Source organism: Sprattus sprattus (assembly GCF_963457725.1).
Source record: "Sprattus sprattus genome assembly, chromosome: 9".
In the NCBI taxonomy this organism is placed as follows: Eukaryota; Metazoa; Chordata; class Actinopteri; order Clupeiformes; family Clupeidae; genus Sprattus; species Sprattus sprattus.
In genome coordinates, this window is record NC_137928.1 from 17,667,448 (window position 1) to 17,688,408 (window position 20,961).

The window sequence follows — 20,961 nt, forward strand, 5'->3', positions numbered from 1 at the left end:
TCTCCTTAATGTAAATATAATAGTGGAAATATTCTAAAATAATATGGAAGTTGGTGCCTGTGTTGCGTTCTTCTTCTGAGGATGCTGACATGCCCTCTTCCCCTCTGGTCAGGTAAATCCTCTCTGGGTGTGGTCCTGTTCCGCTTGGTGGAGCCGTGTGGTGGCTCCATTAAGATTGACGGGATCAACATCTGTGACATCGGCCTGGCTGACCTGCGCAGCAAACTGTCAATCATCCCACAAGAGCCTGTGCTTTTCAGCGGCACAGTTCGGTAAGAGGGCTGTTCTTTCTTTCTTTTCTCTATCTTATCTAATCTGTTTCCAATACTGGCTGTTGTGAACGATTTACTGGTCTGATCCAGGTGTTCTCTCGGAATTGTTTAGATCTAATCTGGATCCTTTCAACCAGTACTCAGAGGAATCTATATGGGATTCTTTGGACAGGACACACATGAAGGAGTGTGTAAGTATGAATGGATGCAGCCTCTTTTAGATTAGATTGCATTCAGAGACTGATACCAGCATCTTCAAACACATCGTACAGCAACAAATAATGTACAGCATAGCACAGCACGTAAAATGTTTTTAAGATTGGTTTTACTTGTTGAGCATTCTGTTCTCTCTCTCTCTCTCTGTCTGTGTCCTACACAAGCACATATCCACACTAACTCTGGCTCCACTCTCCCAGGTGTCTCAGCTGCCCCTGAAGCTGGATTCTGAGGTGGTGGAGAATGGGGAGAACTTCTCTGTAGGGGAGAGGCAGCTGCTGTGTGTGGCGCGCGCCCTGCTGAGACAGTGCAAGGTGACACACGCACACACATACACACACACATACACACACACACACACACACACACACTAAAATACACACACACACACACCTTTACCGGTCTTAAAGGCAACCAGGAATTAAAGTCTTAACAAAACCACCGCATGAAATCCTCACCCTTTCTTGCCACGCCCTGTATATGGAGTTTAACCAGACACAACTAAACATGGCTGTTTTACATCTTATCTTAATCTGCACGTTCCTCTTTTAAGGTTCTGATTCTGGATGAGGCTACTGCTGCTATGGACAGTGAGACAGACTCTCTGATCCAGGAGACGATCCGCACCGCCTTCGAGGACTGCACCACGCTGACCATCGCCCACCGGATACAAACCGTGCTCAACTGCGACCGCATCATGGTGCTCAACCAGGGCCAGGTACAGCTCATGCTGCAAATGCTTTTTCTGGTTCCGTTTTTCACGGCTTGATCCAAAAAACACGATCCAGGTCAACTTACCTCTTTCCCACCTCTTTTTCCCCCCGGTCAGGTTGTGGAGTTCGATGAGCCGTCAAGACTTCTAGCCAATGAGAACTCTCGCTTCTGCGCTATGCTCGCCGCAGTGGAGAACAAGATCTCTGTGCGGGGCTAAGAAAGACGAGGGGGTCTTCAGCGTGCTCCTGAGATGAGGGGAGAGGACTCCTCCCCAGCCCTCCCAGCCAGCAGCGCCCTGGCACAACTCCCCTCCTCCTGCAAACATACCATGCACTGCTCTGCCCGCAGGTTAGGGGGGTTGCGCTGGTAAACGCCATGGCCACAGGGTCCTGAGTGGAGGCCCTTGAGCTGTCCGAAAGAGATGCCTTTTTCAGATATAGCTGTAATCTGGAATGGTCAGGAAATCATCATTACTGTAATAATGTTCTAAGTATTAGCGGGAAAAAGAGCGTTTACATGTAGCTGTATTCATTCCATACAGTCTGTTTTATAGGATATATCTCTATATGCATATATATATATATATTTAGGTGAAAGGAGATCTTCACAGAGTTTATTTTGTAAAGACTCTGTATGTAAAATCATAGTTATGTCTCCTGTGTCTTCTACCACTCATGTCATCACTGTCTTACTACCTGTTTTAATCAGTTGATCTAATGACTTGACAAATCCGCGGGGCTCACGTTGTCTCGTGACTTGAACCCTGAACCCCTGGCTCAAGCACCTCGGTGCAGCAGTCCCAAGGGAGGTTGCGACCAAAGCGGGCAGGGGATACGGGACCCTTTCTCTGCAGCCTTCTCTGTCACAGGTACTGGGGCTTGGGTGGAGGGCCCTTCAGCAGACATAGAGGCTTTTGGCTTTCTTTCAGCCAGCGCAGGCTGGATTGGCACTGTGAATGGGCTGGAGGGGTCTCTCAGAGAGAGAGAAAGAAACCACGCTGCTCATTCCCAGTGTCCTTTGCATCTCACGCCAGGGGCATGACCTCGCCCCCAAAGTGAAGAGGCCTTGTACATGATCTTACAGTCTATTTCCTTTTGTTAATGCTGTTGCTTCCTCTTTTTTTTAACTCTTGAAGCTTTTTTTATTTTTTATTTAATGGCGTACTGTTAACAGCATATGCTGTTGCCCTTGTCAAATGCCCTTGCATCTACAGTGGTACTGGGTGGTCTGCTCAGCTCCCCCTGTTGGTCAGAGGTCTCTGTTTTGTTTCTGTATTTTCTTTTCTCTTGCTATGTTACAAAAGATGCCAGTCATGCACAATTTGTTTATTTCTTTTGGCTGGTGTTACACTGCTCAGAGCAGGCCAACTTTTCCATTCCTGTATTTCTGTTCTTGTAACCTGTCTTGGCATTGTTCAGATATGGCAAACGGGTCTTTGAGAAGACCATCTGCAGAATGTCAGTCTGTATGTCATTTCTATTACATTTTTATAGCCTTAGCATGACTTCATCATTGCCTTGTGATGGGGATTGGGATGACCATGGAGGAGAAAGCATCTCTTTAAAAAAAGACAATAAAATTATTTTAGGGTTACACATATTTGTGTGAGTGTTTCTGTGTTATATGGGCTATACGGGTATGCATAAGGGGGAGATGAGGATCGATCAGCAGGGAAATCTGAAACCAGAGGGACACCAATATCCTCTTTCCTAGTTCTGTGCTTGACCAGCTCACCCAGAAATTGCACTCATGCAGATAGCAACACACACACACACACACACACACACTTCTGACTTGCCCTAAAATAAAACGCTCATCCCATCAATTCTTAATTGCTGCGGTCCTCTTGAGTCTTTTTTCGCCACCATGCAGGGATGAAGGCTATTTCACGGTGCAAACAATGCACAACCATCCAATAGTCTTGACATCTGCTGAGTCATAGGTAATGTAAGTAGGCTACTGTGTATTTAGAGGTGTAGTCATGCTTTACGTCATTGGATCATAGTGTAATCTATATCGCGTTTGGTGATCGAGGGAAGCCTTTGCTAATGAGGATGCTGAACTAGACGTATATGATTTATATCTATGGGATCCGTTATGGCACCTGCTTATTTCCTGATCACACATATAATTTGGACCCGGACTTCGAATAATCTGGCACATCAAGCTGTGTAGAACATCATGCATGACCTTTAAAATGAGAAGCGTGCGGTATGCAGAGGTTTGTGAGTGAAGAGCAGAGCAACCGTGACATCTAATGGTTCGAGAGCTGTACTACACAGACCTGAACCACAGCTGGTCCTTAGCAACATCGGCTCCTTCCGTAAGCAGACCTTCCCCGGCGCCGGGAACACTCCTCCCCCTCCGCAATCAACACCACTCGCCGCTGCCACCAAGCCAAGGACAGTCTCCAGGGCGACGAGGAAACAACCAAGAATAAAGGTTACACGTTGTGTAACAAAGTTTCTATGGAGGATGGTCACTGGGCTTGTAAAAGGATATCCCATTCTACTGAACGTATCGCATTCGCACGGTGGATCCCTTTCCTCTTTACGCCCATGCTAGCTTAAGTGTCAAACTACTTGGCGCAACAGATTTAAAACCTAATAGGCTACTACTTTGAGTGACGTTAGTTACAGCAAAGGATGTGCCTTCCACCGAAGCACACATCTTTCGTCTATGGAAGAATGCCGAGGGGTCTTCGGTTTGGGTTTGGGATCTCGTTAGAAAAGCTAATAATGCTGTCTTTCCGAGGCTGTTGATGTTGAGTATTTTGAGGTGCTACCGAATTGGGACGAGGATCCCTCGGGTCGCCTCTGCAGCGCCCCCCTGCAGACCAAAAACTTTCCTCTATCGAAGTGATTTCCTCCCCTGTTTTTACTTCCTGTTTTCTGCGGGAGTCACTTAGCTCAGCGCCTTTCATTTCAACTTTTTTCTTTGCGCCTGGCACTTCCATACTTTTTTCTGGCGAAATTTGTAACATCTGTAAGTTATCTGTTTCTTTTGAGTTGTTCAATCGCGCGCACTCAGAGCAGGCTACATTCTTCGGATTTTAAGGAGAAATGCTGGACTCGATTTTATGATCGGCCCCGATGGATTTCACATAGATTTAGTTTTGTTTGCTGGACTGTCCACTTAACCTGTTTTTTTTTCGCCCGTTCCAGTGCTTTGCTCTCTACACCCTTATTTGCTACAAAGGCAACTCGATTGCAAGAGCTACTTCTCATGGGTATTAATGAAGTTCGCACGATATAGCTTAGGCTATCTTTAGTTGTAACGACTAATTTAGCGGCTAAATGTTATCGACGATGTTTAGTTTATAATTAATGTCTCTTTGAAAGCTACAATGGCTGAGCTTCAGCGACCGACGCTGTGCTGTTGTCGGAAAGTGCTGACGGTGCCCAGCAAGTCCTGTGAAGGCGGCCGGGCTTTGGGACAATGTCGGCTGGTGGACATTGCATCGGCCTCCAACTTCCACAGCTTTAAACTTCGACACTTTCATCTCGACCTCCACCTCAACTTTGCGCTGAAGAGGATGACTGGGTGGCAGGTCCTTGAACTGGTGCCGATCCAGCCTGGGGTGCAAACTCTGGTGTTGGACACACACCCGTCCCTACACATCCATTCCATAGACTGTAAGGTACCCGGTACCGCTGGTTCCCCTGATATCTTCCTCTCACTTTCATACCGTGTGGACCCTTTCACAGACTACGGCTCCTCGCTTAACATTACCCTGCCGGCCACAGTCATCCGGCCGCACCGGGCTTTCCAGATCACCATCCGCTACACTACGACAGACGGCCCTGCGGTAAGGTCACTTGGGTGGCAGCTGTGTGTCGTTGACAAAATGACATTGATGTTGGCTAATAATAACCGTAATGGCATTCCGCAATTGTTTATAGCAGCAGGGTTAGCCTACTTATGAGAACTTGGGTTTGTGCTTTTATGTCTGAATATAGCCTGTACCCCAGACGACGTTGATAATAGGACGGCCTATCATTGTTGTAACCTCGCAACATAATGGATTCCTAGTGTCTGCGTTGGGAGGCAAAGGCCTTAGTTATAATGCAACAGCGATAATGCAACAGTAGGCTATTGGCTTTCAGAAAGCTGAAAGTCAGTTCATTTTGTTCAGAGAGCTCCTAAGGTAATTATCGGGTCTAGAGTATTCATGACGAGTTGACTTATCATGAGGTCAACCCGACCGTCTCTCATGACAGAAATTGAGCGCCCCCCTTGAAAAGATAATTGACCACGGCTCCATGTCATTCATGCTTATTGACGGTATTGACACATTCCTACCTAATTAAGAAGTTCGTACATCCTATTTATCTCTCATCTTTCCCACCATTTATTTCCCTCTCCCTCTGTCTCACTTTCTCTGTCACATGCATACTTATCACACGCGTAGTGTTTTGCTCTTAATTTTCCTCTCATATTTTGTTTCTTAAATGGTGCTCTGTTGGACTTATCAATGCTTTACAGTGTGTCCATTTCAGGCTTCCTTCGCTAGCTTTGTGACTGTGTCAAACAGCATAATCATGACACTGGCCCTGTAGCAAAGCGTGTGAGAGTTCATTGAGAGTCCCCATGTGTTTTACCCCCCATCCCCAACACACGCACACACACACACACAGATGTCTGCACTCAATTTAGCCCTTGCACACAAATCGTCCCATATCTGACATTCCTGCTGGCATTTCTCATGTGCTCTCAATGTCTCACCACCCGTTGTGGCTGATCAGTGCTGGTATGTTATTTTCTGTGACCTTTGCCCTCACTGGCCTCTGTGTTGTTGTGTTTGTTTGTGTGTGCATGTGTTGTGTCTCAGATCTGGTGGCTGGATGCTGAGTTGACATGCGGTCAGACGCGTCCGCTGGTCTTCACGCAGGGCCACTCTGTCTGCAACCGTTCCTTCTTCCCCTGCTTCGATACGCCGGCCGTCAAGAGCACCTACTCCGCCAGCGTGCGGGTAAGGCCCTGATCTCCACTTTAAACTACCCTCATCTCTCTCTCTACAATCTAGTAATCTTTCTTGCACTGTTGCTTTCCCTCTGTTTTGCCTTAATCTCATCCTGTTGGTAATCCTAATCTGTTTAATTTGCCCTCTGTCTGTCTTGAACAACACGTCTGCATCTAACGGGCCCTTTCCTTTACTTCAATCTCTCTGTTTCTGCTGTACTTTGGTCGGACCCTTGTTTTGCCAGCTGCCTGGATTAATCTCCACTTTTCCTCTTTTCTGCCTTGTAATCCTCATGCCATGCTGTAGTCTCGTTCTGCAGTCTTTTATCATGTTATGTGTCTATCTTTGTGTCAACCCTGTATCATTTATTCATATATTTGTTTTTTTATGTTTTGGCATGACAAGGTTTTATGTCTGGCTGTGTTTGTATATTTGTATGTGTCTGTGTGGGTTTGTCTGTATGTGTGTGCATGTTTCTACGCGGGTGTCCTTCTAGGTACCTGAGGGTGTGACGGTGCTCATGAGCGCATCCCGCAGTGCCTACTCCAAGCAGGACCGCGTTTTCCAGTTCTCCATGGAGTTCCCCGTGCCGGCTTACCTGGTGGCGCTGGTGGCAGGGGACCTGCAGCACGCTGACATCGGCCCCAGGTAAGAACAGCTGAGTCTGGGGAGAGAGTGGGGCTTGAGGACGTCAGGAGGAGCTCAGGTGTTAAGCATGTCTTCACCCACTACATCATTTTGAAAAATGCTAAAAAGTGTTAAAGGGATTAGGGGGCAGTAGGGATATACTCCTGTAAATGATGATTCCTGATCAGCAGGGATATACTCCTGTAAATGATGATTCCTGATCAGCAAATTAAAAAGAGATTTGCACTCACGGGAGGGGGCTGGGGGAGGTGGTTGGATATGTACGAAATGGTCGTAGAAAAGTCATCATCGGTTCAGGATGATTTAAATAGTAGATTGTGATTTTATAAAAATGGGAATTATGTCAATATTAACACCAGCATTGATGGATTTAATCACAGTTCAGTAGTAACTTTTAGTTGCCAGCTCATAAAAAATATTTTTGGCTGCACCCACACTTTAAACGTGAAGTGATGAGGTGAGAGTGCCTGGAAAGTAGTACTGACTTTGCTGAGAGCGACAGAGAAGGTGAGACAGAAACTGAGACTGGGGGGGATGACATGATGAAACTGGCAAATAGTGTGTGAAAGACAGAGTGCATGAGAGAGGAAGAGGCAGGTTGTGTGATGCCTGTTTGTGTGGTTAATGCTGTGGGCGTAGACGTGTCAGCACAGTGGAGTCTGAGTCACTGTCTCACTCAGAAATGCCCAGAGCAGAAGTGAGCCTACTTGTGTACTCTAAATTCCAGGTTATCAATGTGTTTGTCTTGAAACCCCCCCTACCCTCCTTCCCTTTCCTCTTTCTGTTTTTCTCTTTCTCTGTCTCTCTCTGTCTGTCTTTCTCCCCCTCTCTCGCTCTCTCTCTCTCTCTCTCTTTCTCTCTCTCTCACTCTTTCTTTCTTTCTCTGTCTCTCTCTCTCACTCTTTCTTTCTCTCTCTGTCTCTCTCTCTCTCTCTCTCTGTCTCTCTCTCTCACTCTTTCTTTCTTTCTCTCCCTCTCTCTGTCTCTGTTTCTCTCTCTCTCTCTCTCTCTCTCTCTCAGGAGTCGTGTGTGGGCAGAGCCTTGCATCCTCACTTGTGCTGTCAGTAAACTGGGTGGCAGTGTTGAGCGCTGGCTGGCTGTGGCTGAGGGACTCTTTGGTCCGTACGTCTGGGGGAGGTTGGTTTAATTCTCTCTCTCTCTCTCTCTCTCTCTCTCTCTCTCTCTCTCTCTCTCTCTCTCTCTCTGTTGTCATTGTCAATCTGGAGGCTGATTGGACCATTACCTCCGATTACTCATGATGATGATGAAAGCCTGGGACACATCTCTTGAATACGCCCCAACCCCCAGCCCAAATATATACCCTTCCTCCAATCCGCAGGCTGATGTTTCCCGGAGCGCTATGGAGTGCTCGCTTTGGCCTAGTTTCTCTCCCACTGTCACATCTCCTGGTCTGCATTAAAGTGGTCCAGTTAGTCATTCATCCATACAAATGGACACACACACACACACACACACACACACACACACACGCACACTTCTGTGGGAATCTATTTCTGTTGACAGTGGTTGGCATACAGCTAGTTTGTACACTCAGTCTATTGTGACCTGCTGAGTCTCATTGGATTAATGTAATGACCAGTCAAGTGACAGAGGTTGATGGGTCAGTTCAGGAGATTAGAGTCAGTAAGATTTCACATCAAAGATACTGTGGTACTAACACTGAGAAAGAGTCTGAAGATGATAACATGCTCATTCTATTCAGTCTGTCTTTGATATCAAATGACACTGAGGCCTATTTGTAAGCTTTTTCCGTTGTACAACAGCGTCCATATAAATATCACATCTTAAGCCATTCAGTCCTCATTGCATTGCATCAACGTATCACCCCTGTGTTTCCCGTTGCCTTGGCCACAGGTATGACATTGTGTTCCTGCCTCCCTCCTTCCCCATCGTTGCTATGGAGAACCCGTGCCTCACGTTCATCATCTCATCCATTCTGGAGAGCCGGGAGTTCCTGCTGATCGACGTAATCCACGAGATTGCACACGGCTGGTTCGGCAACGCCGTCACCAACGCCACCTGGGAGGAGATGTGGCTGAGTGAGGGGCTGGCCACCTATGCACAGAGACGCATCACCACCGAGGCTTATGGTAAACAAGAGGAACACACACACATAGACATACACATCCAACACACACCACCATGCATCACACATGGGTAGTGCTTCACACACCTACCTGCATACAGAGAAGTATGGCCTAGACACACACCCAACGTATACACAGACAAATATCAAGGCTTATGGTAAAGTTGGATGAACACGCACTTACACACAATTACATATTCCATCCTTACACACAAAATACAGATAGACACATCCACTCGCGCACATGTAACCTCACATAAAACACTCACTTTATGCTTAGTAACTCATTCCTTCTAAATATATCCAAACTAAAAACAAACACATTCCTCTGCCCAGTGATGCATCACTCGCGTGACACGTATCGCGCTGTGCAGCTCCCACGTGAACTACACAGGCTCAGTGATGTGTTACTGTAGTGGCTTCTGGTATAGTACACAAGCGCATGCAACACTCTTCAGGCAACACTATACTCACGGAAGCATTATTACAGATGTTAATGGCCAAGAAGCTAATGCAAGCATGTGTGCTCTCTCTCTCTCACACACACACACACACACACACACACACACACACACCTGCTTTCTTGCTTATGAAATTGCCATTAATGATGATGCGTGTTCTTAGGCGAGGCCTTCACCTGCCTGGAGACAGTGTTCCGTCTGGATGCTTTGCACAGACAGATGCGTCTCCTGGGAGACAACAACCCCGTCAGCAAACTCCAGGCCAAGTTCGAGCCAGGTACGACCATTACAGGAACCCTTTACATACATGTGTAGACACACACAGGAATACACATTCAGGAACATACACACATTCACGCATACATATATACAAACACACACACACACACACACACACACACATACAGCACATACACACATACGCACGCAGAGACACAGACACACACTTATAACCCATAAATGTATATACATAGTACGGCTGAGTGACACTGACAAATTCTGAACATGCACACACACATCCACACAAGAACACTCCTTGTGTACAGCAGACCCTAACAGTAGGAATCTAAATATGCAGAACACAGTCATCTCTCCCTCTTACTCACAAATCAGGGATGTGGAAATGCTAAAAATACTCCTGGAGGAAAAAAGGCAGCATTTCTGGAGAACGCATCAGTGCTTGAAGTAGCCTGAACTGCCAGGGCCTGTGTGTGGCTTTAGACAAGAGGCTGCAGGGCCGTTTGTCCGACAGGGGATTCATTCTGAGCTTCCTTGTGCTGGTTCTGTAGAGCAATGAAGTCGCATGTTGTTGGTGCCTCGTTTTTGTGCTGACTCACCTGCCTCAGTGCACTCGTCATTTTAAATCCTTTGAATAGCAGAATTAGGTTTGCCTCGGGGAAAAAAAGACAGGGAAATTGTCCAAGGCCGAATTAGGATTCCTGCTATTTTTGCTTCACAATCCTTTGGAATCTCGGGGTTATGACTGAGGGAGCTGACGAGGCGGCCCATGTGTTAAGGTTAAGGTATTTAGCAGGTGCTTTTGTCCAAGTGACCTTACAAAATCATTTGATGAGAACTGTAAAAACAACAATTAGAAAATGAAGTGATAGGCATAATGAAAGTACGTAAAAGCATCCATTATTACTATAATAATAGTAATAATACCAAAACTGTGGTTAGATTCATAGAGTATGCCTCAAACAAATGAACTAAGTAGAAAAACGTGTAAAAAGGTTAATCGCTTTTTGAATTTACCAAGGCTGTCACTGGAACGCAAAGGAACACAAAGGGTCTTAACTGCGATCTCTTGCTGCCGAGAGAAGGGAAAGGCAATAGACGCTCCTCGGAGGAGCGAAGTGGCCGAGAGGGGGAATAGAGCTGAATCATAGCATTGAAATAGGCTGGTGCCGACTCAATGGCTCTTCTATAGGCGTGAGTGAGAGAATCAACCCCAAATCAGAAAAAGTTGAGATGGTATGGAAAATTCCAATAAAATAAAAAGCAGTGATTTATAAATGTACCCTGACTTGTCCTCAATAGAGAATGTGTCGGGCATTTTGAAACGCAAAATGCGACCACGAAGACCCCGTACCGTAAGACTTGTTTGCAGGAAGAATAGGACAAAGTTACACCTGAAACACGTTCTCACTTGGTATCTTTAGTCCCTTAACCTCTTTAAAGAGTTTTGAAAAGGAATTGCAATGCTTTACTGTCCCAACTTTAGTTTTTTTTAAATATGTTGCAAGAATCAAAATTGAATTAAGCTTTTATTTTGAAAAAACAATACAATTCATGAGGTAAAACATCCAATAATGTGCTCTTGTATTGTTTTCAATGTGATAAAATCACTGTTCAGTTTAAATTTGTATTTAACATATGTTTAATATATGGTTTCACTACAAATGCAGGCAGGCCTGTTGAAATTGCATTGCAATAATCTAGTATAGTTATAGCCAGAGCCTGCACAGGAAGTTGTGTAGCATATTGTGTGAGAGAGGGTCTGATCTTCGGAATATAATAGACCGAGAGACAGAAGCTACATGCTCAGTGAAATGAAGTTGGTCATCAATCACCCAAGTTTCATCCAGTTTAAGTTGGGGTCAGTGAAGATGAACCATATGTATTGTGTATTAGCATTTATTGTCAGAGATTATTCTACCAAACATGTTAGTCTACCAACACTTTTCTAATTAAATCCTTATTCCATTTACCCTTGCCTTTCACCCCCTTTTCTCCCTTTCTTCCACTCTCTCTTTCTCTCACACTCTCTCTGTCTCTCTCTCTCTCTCTCTCTCTCTCTCTCTCGCAGGAGTGAACCCCAGCAGTCTGATGAATTTGTTCACCTATGAAAAGGGCTTCTGCTTCGTGTCCTACCTCTCAAAGCTTTGCGGTGACATTAAGCGGTTTGACAGCTTCCTACGGGTAAGCAGGAGTAAACGGTGCTCGGAAGCAATCAGTTTCACTCTCCCACACACAATGATACACTTTCTCGGAAGAGACACACACTGGCAAGTCATGTTTGTGCACACACCTACATAATGTCTTGTCAACAGACTCTCACTCAGCAATCTCTCTCTCGCTCTCACTCACTCACTCTCACTCACGCACACATTCACTGTTGATCATTTCCCTCTTCTTAACTGAGGATGGTCTCTCCCCACTCTCTCTCCCCGCCTCTCTGCAGGCCTACATAGAGAAGTTCAAGTTCAGCAGTGTGGTGGCTCAGGACCTGCTGGACTTTTTCCTGGGCTTCTTCCCTGAACTGAAGGAAAACTGTGCGTCGCAGAGAGAAGGTGAGCGAGAGAGAGACATTTTAAATATCCACAACATCCTTGCCTTGTGTGTGCGTGCTCAAGTCATGCCAATAAAGCTTCTTCAATTGAATTGAGACATTGAGAATGTATGTGGGATGTATGTAGGTTGAGAGAATATAAGAGGGACAGAGCGAGCAAGAATGAATGAAAGATGTCCGCCACTCTCTCCCACTCCCCTCCTCGTCTCAGCATTCCTGTCAGTGAGGAGCTTCTCCTGCCGTGAGGGCCTTATCAAACAGGGGGGGGGGGTTAAACTAACTTTAGGGAAGGTCGAAGAGAGAACATAAATAAACAGAAAGGTGATCCCCCTCTCCTGCTCTCCTCGTCCCTTCTCTGTGTCTGTCTCAGGGCTGGAGTTTGAGCGCTGGCTGAATGACTGTGGTCCCCCCCTGTTCGAGCCTGACCTATCGGCCGGGGGGGTTCTGACCGGCCCAGTTCAGCGGCTTTGTGAGCTGTGGGGTAACGACACCACCGACACGCAGGTTATTACGACCTTTGACCTCTCCACGTGGAGCACCTTCCAGACGGTGCTGTTCCTCGACCGGCTGCTGGACCGCTCGCCGCTCCCTCATGGTAGCTAAAACCACAGGTCTTGCGTTAGTCTGTTTGAGTTCTGTAGTGGGTGTGCTTGCACATACCTTACATTTGATTGGTGTGTGCACTTTGTCAAAAGCTGGCTTTCCTACCATTGGCTACTATTTCCATGACTATTGATGCTCTTTACCTTATGATGCTGTCAGTAAACCCTTAATAATATATTGGTAGATATATAGATTAAACACTGGCAATGACTAATAATTATAATGTAGCCACAAGTAGAATAATTGTGGGCCACTTGTCTGTAGTTGCTGTGAGCAATTCATTAGCTCAGCTCAGTGATTGTCACATTATATCATGTCATATTCCTACAAATGTTAGGAGCCCGTTTAAAGTGTGCAGCAAATTTAGTTAGAATTGACCCAAACATGACAAAATTTGAGAATGCCATGAGCGGTCTAATACTCAATTGTTACTGGTGTTCCAATACTTCTGACACAGTGTATTGATTTTGGTGAATATAACCCCTTTCTTCATGGAATGAACTTCATGCATGGTGTCTTAAGATTGATAATAAATCTGATTGGCTTGTCTATTTGCTTTTGGCCCTGCAGAGGTGATGACTCAGCTGTCGTGCTGCTACTCGACCCTCCTAGATGGCATGAATGCTGAAGTGCGCATCCGCTGGCTGCAGATTGTGGTGCGGAACAGCTTCTATCCCGACCTGCCCCGGGTCCGCAGCTTCCTGCTCAAACACGTGAGTCAGAGAGGGGGAGGGGGGGAGATTGCAAGAGAGAGAGGAAGTGAGTGGTCCTTTTAAAACAGAGATCCCAATAAATCACTGTGAAGAAACCCCCTCATAATGCCGTCTTCGCTTATTTACACTGAACCAAACAGAAGAATACCACCCCAGTGTGTTTTATACAACATGCCAGTGTTCGGTTTGACGTTTAACAGAGCATTCAGTTGCCGCGTTCGAGACCACTAGGAACTTAAGGTATTTCCAACTCAGGAAATTGCACTAGAACGCCACTTGAATTTGCAGCTGCGACTCAGAAACTCTTCAGTGAGTCCCCCATCCCTACATTTATCAGAAAAACTAGAAACACAATAAGCAAACAAGAGAAACAATGATGGCTTAATAACCAAAATCAATGGTAAAGGGTAGATGTCTTAGGAGATGCTCTTATCCAGAAGCACATCTTCTCTTCCAGTAGCATCACTGCCAAACCCATTTCTGCTGCTCCTGCAATACCTAGGAGTCTTTAAACTTTCTTTAAATATACCTATATTCACCTTAATTTTCCCTAAAACAATGCATCACTTACTCAAATGTATGAAGGCGCCCTTCAATTGGGGACAGACTCTCTGTTATCTCTGAATCCATACACACTCTCCATACATAATATACAAAATAAGGGTTTTAAGGTTAATTAAGGGTTAATTAAGGTAGTCCAGATGCCCCTTGTTAATTAATCAGACACTGCACTGGCTGGCCAAGACACAAGCTTGGCTAACCTGAGGAGAGAGGGGTCAAATGCCAAACAAAGCTGTACCCCCACTGAGAGCCCTCATGGAGCTGGAACAGCAGACACGTGTAAGAAACCGTGCGCTGGCTGGAGTCTCGGCTCTCCCACAGACTCTGGCTGATTATGGTTTCATTAATGAACCAGCAGGAGAGTCTGGTCAGGATGCTACTGACCTCTCCCACACAGTGTAAGACCGACAGACAGACAGGAGTGGATGAGGAGGTCTAAGAGACACGGGGGGGGGGGGGGGGATTCGACGGGAGTAAGGGATGTCTAGCAGAGGCACCAGGTGGAGAGGGGAGAGTCGACGGCGCCAGGTGTCTGAGCACTCCAATCCCTCCCCTCCCCTTATCTCTGTGACCTTTTCCTGCCTACTCTGATGCTGCAGACAACCATGAGATTCAAGGCCAGTTTGCCTACTGAACGTGCCAGCACTGGGGTGAGACATGTTAACAGGAAAGCAAGACTGAATTAGTTGAGGGATGGATGGAAGCACAAAGAGAACGACGGGGGGAAAGAGGTTCAGAGCCAGGTTGGAGGAATGCTAGAGACGGGATGAGTTTAAATTATGACTTAGGGAAGCAGAGGCCCCCGTCCCTCTCTCACTTTGCTCCTCTTCCTCCTCCTCCATCTACAAAACATCCACTCTGCATTCCTTGTACTGGAGTCTCCATGCTCACACATACATACACTCCCTGGCGTCCTGTGATGGACAGTGTCCGCATCAATTGTTAGCTTTTACAACCTATTTGGGCTGTTTTTCTTTCTCCCTGTGCAGTTATCTTTAACATCCTTTGGAGTCACCCCCCTTAGAGCCCACCCCTTTGTAGGGGGTGGCTCATGCTAATCACTTCGTCCAGCTTGAGCTGGTTTTCAGCACCGTTCCTGGCCCTACCTGAGCTGTTTGTCACAGCTGCCAGACGTCAACAAACGCCTCGGAGAAGTAAAGGAGTCACAGTTTAAACCAAATGGGTTTATGTTCAGTGAAGCGTAGCATCTAAAATATATTCAGGAATGACAGGAGGTCAGTTTGGGTCTAACTGTTAGTGTGTTAAGATGGCCTCATTAAACTTAAACAGGATTGGAGGAAAATGGCTGAATACAGGAGACAGTGTTTTGATAAAGGTTGCGACTTGGGGTGGATGGGCAGCTGCCCAAAGATAATTAACTTGTTCCCACATGATACAAAAATATATCCTTACCAAACTCATGAATGGCAGAAAAGTACCACAAAAGCTGTATAGGTAGCTAGCTAGTTTCACCAGCTAGATTTTAAGAGAAGGGCCAGCTACAGTAGCCTGCTGTGTAGGTCACGTACTTTAAAAACATGCAATATAAATACTGCATTTTATACCCCAAATGTAGGGCAGAACCAGGGATTCAAGTGGGTGAAAAGAAAAATCCACAATTTTGTGAAACTTGCTAGCTTTGTTGGCACACAGAGAATTGGTTAGGGCTAAAATGGCAGCAAGCTAACATTTGGCACTTAACAATGCTACATTTAGTCGCAATGCATATCTCAATTGGAAGATCCTCACATGTGGGAGCCTGGGGGTGGTCAAAGTAAGACGGAGGAGGAGGGTCAGATTGGGGGTCAGGTGTATAGGTAGGAATAATCAGGCCGTTATTAATATAGGGTGGAGACAAGTGGGGTAAGGTATGAAGATGCTTAAGATTCTAGTCAGTTGTACTGAGTGATTTTTGAGGGTGCCAGTGAAATAACCATTTATTAAACTTCCTCAGCCCTAGCAAGTCCCTGAGGTTTTGTTGGTCTGGGTAAGTTAGTCACACCTCCTAATACCTGTACCTGAGGTCTTCCATGTCTTTTATCTCTGGGGAAAGTCTAACAACATTACAATTCATCTTGTATTTTATACTCTACTACCTCTAACTCTCCTTTTTCTGTACTCTCCCTCTCTCAGACATCCCGTATGTACACCGTGCCGCTGTATGAGGACCTGTGTGGTGGGGTGATGAAGTGCTTCGCTGTGGAGGTCTTCTACCAGACGCAGGCACGCCTGCACCCCAACCTGCGGCGCACGCTGCAGCAGATCCTGTTCCAGACCACCCTCCCCTGTAACGTCAGCTCCACCCCAGATGCCCCACCTGTTCTGGCCCAGCCTATTTTAGCTCCTCCTACTACCAGCCCCACACCCACAGACCCCCCCGCTAACGGGACCATTTCACTGCGAGACGTCAACGTTTCGGCATGACACCGACTTGGGGGATGGACTGTGCGACCACTGTGATGGAGGAAGGTATTGAAAGGATGGAGAGTGAAACCGAAAGCCACGGATAAATGAGTGACAGTGGCAATGGAGTTCAGTGAGAGATGGGTGATGCCTGGTGAAGGGCAGAGAAGAGGAGAAAGATCTGGAAAGGACTTGAAAAAAAAAAAAACGACTCGTGAACCCTTGTCGTGCCTGGTTGAGACTGGAGGGATGTTGTGGGAGGGGGAGGGGGAGGCAGGGGAGTGTGGATGTGTGAGTATGTGTGAGGGGGATTTTACATGCGTCAGAGAACCAGTACTCACACACTCACTCGCATACACATTCACCAACACTGGGTTATTTATGTGTCATAAGCTAACCGTTTACGCTGCTCTTGGTGAAGAGAAAAAAAAGAAAAATCTCTCCTTTGGGTTAAATTTATGCTTAGTGTGTGTGTGTGTGTGTGTGTGTGTGTGTGTGTGTGTGTGTGTGTGTGTGTGTGTGTGTGTGTGTGTGTGTGTGTGTGTGTGTGTGTGTGTGTGTGTGTGTGTGTGTGTGTGTGTGTGTCACGTGAGAGTACACTAGATGCAGTTTGCCATTTGGCAATAAACCCAAATGATCAGTATGAGTGAAAATGTTTGAATGTTTTTAATTGACATGTTGGCTTACCTATGCACAAGTCTATGAATGTGTGTGAGAGTTAGTATGTGAATCCTGGACCATTTTCACTACAACTGGGGGGACCTGGCCAATGGGAGCGGGTCAACCAGTGACATGGGACATGAGAACAGGAGGTCTTGACACTTCTCTGTGCCTGTCAATCATGAGAGACACACTTGCCGATCACGGAGACGGACCAGCTGCCTTAGGTACCTCTGCTCTGTGCAGTATTTAAGGAGGGGGTTCCCACATGAGAAGTGTTCCTTCATAACCATGCCGATAAAAACAATGACCAGTATGGAACGCCCTTGCATACGCTCGCCAATTTCCGTGAACTAGTTACATCCGTGGTGGTGTTCAGGACTGGTGGTGTGGTTGTTTTTCTCTCCCCCACAGGCACTAAACTGGAAATTTGTCCTCTTTCCCAGTTTGTACTTCCCTTCCACTCCTCCCCCACCCCCAGCAAACCCACCTGACCTCTGTGCCTGGTGCTAAACCCCTCCCACCTGTGACCTCAGGTATGTCAGTCAAGAGTGGAGGGGCGGGGTACACACAGGTGCCTTCTGTAAGCTTTGCACTGTTGTGGAAGGTGATGTCACAACACTGCTGCCCTAGTTCAGAGGGGGCTTGTGTGGGCCCTCCTAGCCATATGTCTGAGTCAATAACAATGATGATGTCAGCGTTACAGAGACTCTGCCCACATTCAAGTGCATTTCTCCTATGTTACTGGCATATGAGTTATGTTTATTAAGTGTTGACTTTGTTCTTATTTGGATGCGTGTTGTAAAATAAACTCAATGTAATTTGAATGTTTAAAGAGGGACTAATCATATATTGATTTTAGTTGGTTTGCGATGTAATTGTTAGAGAGCAGTCCTCATCTTGTCATCATGAATTTGTGTTTTAAGATAGTGTTTAACTAGTGAAAGTGTAAAAGAATCAATGGCAGTGAATACGCATTTGGTGGGATACTCAGTCATTAAAGGCCTTAATCAACTGCACAGGTGAAAACAGACATTTATTTTCAAAGTTTTGCAGGTAATAAAACGGTTGAGAAATGAAAATGTGTTTTTACCTGGTGTTGGCAATTATCCATATCCGACACAAGCACTCAATTATAAGCCGTTTTTTCACACAGCCAACATGTTCACAGAGTGCCCCTCAGTTTGTTGAGTATGACTTAATTACATAGGCTGTTCAGACAGACTGTTCCCTGACTCAAACGAGGCTGGACCAGCATTTGATTCAATCTTTACGCACAAGGTTAGAAATGGTGATAATATGTCCACAGGAGGGCGCTTCACCCTTATGTGTAGACATCAACAGTATTTTTTAAGGGATGTAGTCTCCTGAACCTTAAAATAAACAATCAAGAGATTTATGGTCTTTAAACACTGCACAAAATGTCAGGTCCTTAATAGGCTACATTCAGTCTGTCATCCTTTAAAAAAATAAATAAAAATACAACTAATTGTACAACTAATTACTAATTGTACAACTAATTATATTCCAAATATTCATATTAAGAAGAAACAGTGTCTTGTCCATGTATCTTTTCTTGTTCTTTCATTCACCAACTTAATGGTTTCGTACATATCGATATAATTACAGTTTTTCGTCTCATCTCCGGTAGAGGGAGTCCCTTGGAAAGCTGATAGGAGGGGCTATCCTTACACATCGGCAGACAGCTGTTACAAGGAACAGGGGGAAGCTCTGTGCACACGGAGCCCAATCTGGGCCGACCTAACGTGCAACTTCACTGTTTTTATTTTGGATACGAGGCTGCATCGAACAACTACACAACATACCGGACAATCAAACCACCATTAACTTTCAACGAGTATTTCGTGTTCGGGTTTGTTCGTTGTCTTGCGTGGACCGATCTGAAAGCGCAACAGCGAGGCTCTCAATAGGCGGATAGGATCGTGCCAGGAGAAGGGGTATTCAACGCACAAGCAGCACTAAGGAGGCTGCGAGTGGGACTCGGCGCTGGATGAGCACGGCCTTTCGCTCCCCAGCGGCCTGCCATGGGGGAGACCAAAATTATCTACCACCTCGATGATCAGGAAACTCCCTACCTGGTCAAATTGCCCATTCCAGCGGATAGGGTCACCCTCGCGGACTTCAAAAATGTCCTCAATAAACCCAACTACAAATTTTTCTTCAAGTCTATGGATGATGACTTCGGGTAAGGTTGACACATTACGCTTCTGCTACACTGATTTATGCCCTGTTTTGAAATCACCCTTTTGTAACATTTCACCCTATAACTGAATGTGTCATGACCCAGTTCCCTGTAACGTTGCTGTTTCAGATGTAGGTAATACCAGGCACTTTTCTGCACTATGATTGTTATAGCCTGCGTAGCCTACACCTTTACGGCAGTCTTCGGAGATCCCTTTGCCATATCTGCATGACATCATGACAACGAATAGACGAAATATTGGTTTGATTTTGTCTAGTCTCCAATAAGTTAACACCTTTGATTAAATTAATCGATTTTAAGCGAATAGTTTATTTTATACAATTCACAGCGTCCATTTTGTAAATGGAGGACTCTATATGGTTATAGCATTAATGGAGCTGTAATAATAGTGCTACAGTTGCAAGTCTGAGATTTTTTTTGAAGGAGGGACCATGGGTTTGGGAAAGGAGGGTGTCTGTTTATGTCAAAAAGGAGGTTTCCAAGGCTTCCAAGGTCAACCAATAAAACGACGGTTTGGGTGGAATGGAGGAACAAGGGGGTTTGTCGGCTCGTTAGCAACTTACAAAAGCCTTGTGCTTAGAATTTGCTCAGCGGGTGGCAGAGACGGTGTCAGTTTTGTCAAAGTGGAGAACAATCCATCTGGGTCAACACAAGTAACTTAAAATTGTCTGTCTGTACTCCTCTTCGTCATGCGGTCTGAAGACACAAGACACCTCTGTTGCACTCTTATCTAATTACTTGTTACCTTGCCTCAGACAGCATTTTGGAGTTGGCTCTGTTGCTGCGCCCAAGTAGGCTACATTCTTTCTTTCCCCCCCGTTTGAGGCACAATTTTACATTATTTCTGCCCAACAGTGGTTACGCAGGAGAAAATGCGAAAATGGCGGATGTGGACTGGAGGGGGAAGGTTAACGAACTGGACTCTTTTGTTGTGAAAAGAAAAGAAGGAAAAATGTCCTTTTGTCCCCTTTTAGTCCCTCTTACGTACAAGTGGTGTACGGCTGTGCGCACTTGTTAAAATGTGTAAGGGAGAGATAAGAAAGCCCACACGTCTCTGCATGGTGACTACAGTACTTTCGTGCCCTACAGAAGGAGCGGTTTATGAAGCGTCTGGAATGCCGACTTGGAAACACTGTAACATTCGGGAATACAGTGTGCACTGATCCTTTGAGCAGATTTACACGCGAGTCCCCGAGCCCGAATTTCTGTCAAAGTAGCCTGCTGTCCCATTGCTAAATTCAAATCCATACAACCCGGGTTTTTGTTTGCCTTTGTTGGCTTGCCAGGGTGTTGTTTTCCAGGATTGCCAAGCCACACATGCCCCTCAGTCCTACAAACACACAATCACTGACAGTCAACAAAACAAGACTCTCACGCAGCTTGTGTCCTTAGTGGTCAAGTCTCTATCCCTTCAAAACCAGCCCTTCAAGGTGAACAGCTAGCTATTGTTCCAGACCCCCTGGCAAGCATGCTTGCTTTTCTTCTGAGGCCTGCGAGCAACGCAGCGTGAGGAAGCGTCAGGAACTACTCCGCACATGTTCCTCTGGCGCATGGCTGATGATGGCAGCGATGACATCAGTCAGCTAATATATTACAGACTGATGTTTAGCCCCTGCAAACAAAAT

General features: G+C 45.8%; 3 protein-coding genes across 3 annotated transcripts in view; all 3 read left to right on the forward strand.

Moving 5' to 3' along the window:
- abcc5 (ATP-binding cassette, sub-family C (CFTR/MRP), member 5) overlaps positions 1 to 2,797 on the forward strand; it is a 29,691-nt gene extending 26,894 nt beyond the window's left edge. The window contains exons 25-29 of the mRNA XM_080844640.1: positions 113 to 272; positions 385 to 463; positions 689 to 802; positions 1,042 to 1,206; positions 1,318 to 2,797. Coding sequence (XP_080700766.1) covers positions 113 to 272; positions 385 to 463; positions 689 to 802; positions 1,042 to 1,206; positions 1,318 to 1,419 — 620 coding nt within the window. The 3' untranslated portion in view covers positions 1,420 to 2,797. The remainder of the gene's footprint in view (positions 1 to 112; positions 273 to 384; positions 464 to 688; positions 803 to 1,041; positions 1,207 to 1,317) is intronic.
- Positions 2,798 to 4,223: 1,426 nt separating this feature from the next.
- Positions 4,224 to 16,680, forward strand: rnpepl1 (arginyl aminopeptidase like 1). Its single transcript, XM_080845333.1, has 11 exons — positions 4,224 to 5,010; positions 6,034 to 6,174; positions 6,662 to 6,813; positions 7,834 to 7,950; positions 8,689 to 8,924; positions 9,545 to 9,658; positions 11,690 to 11,802; positions 12,065 to 12,173; positions 12,543 to 12,767; positions 13,346 to 13,488; positions 16,183 to 16,680. The coding sequence occupies exons 1-11, from the start codon at positions 4,549 to 4,551 to the stop codon at positions 16,471 to 16,473; spliced, it is 2,103 nt and encodes a 700-aa protein (XP_080701459.1). The 5' UTR covers positions 4,224 to 4,548; the 3' UTR covers positions 16,474 to 16,680.
- A 2,477-nt stretch (positions 16,681 to 19,157) lies between these two features.
- The window catches only part of dvl3b (dishevelled segment polarity protein 3b), a gene marked incomplete at its 5' end in the record, with an annotated part of 25,841 nt that continues 24,037 nt past the window's right edge, over positions 19,158 to 20,961 (forward strand). The window contains one exon of the mRNA XM_080844639.1: positions 19,158 to 19,318. Coding sequence (XP_080700765.1) covers positions 19,158 to 19,318 — 161 coding nt within the window. The remainder of the gene's footprint in view (positions 19,319 to 20,961) is intronic.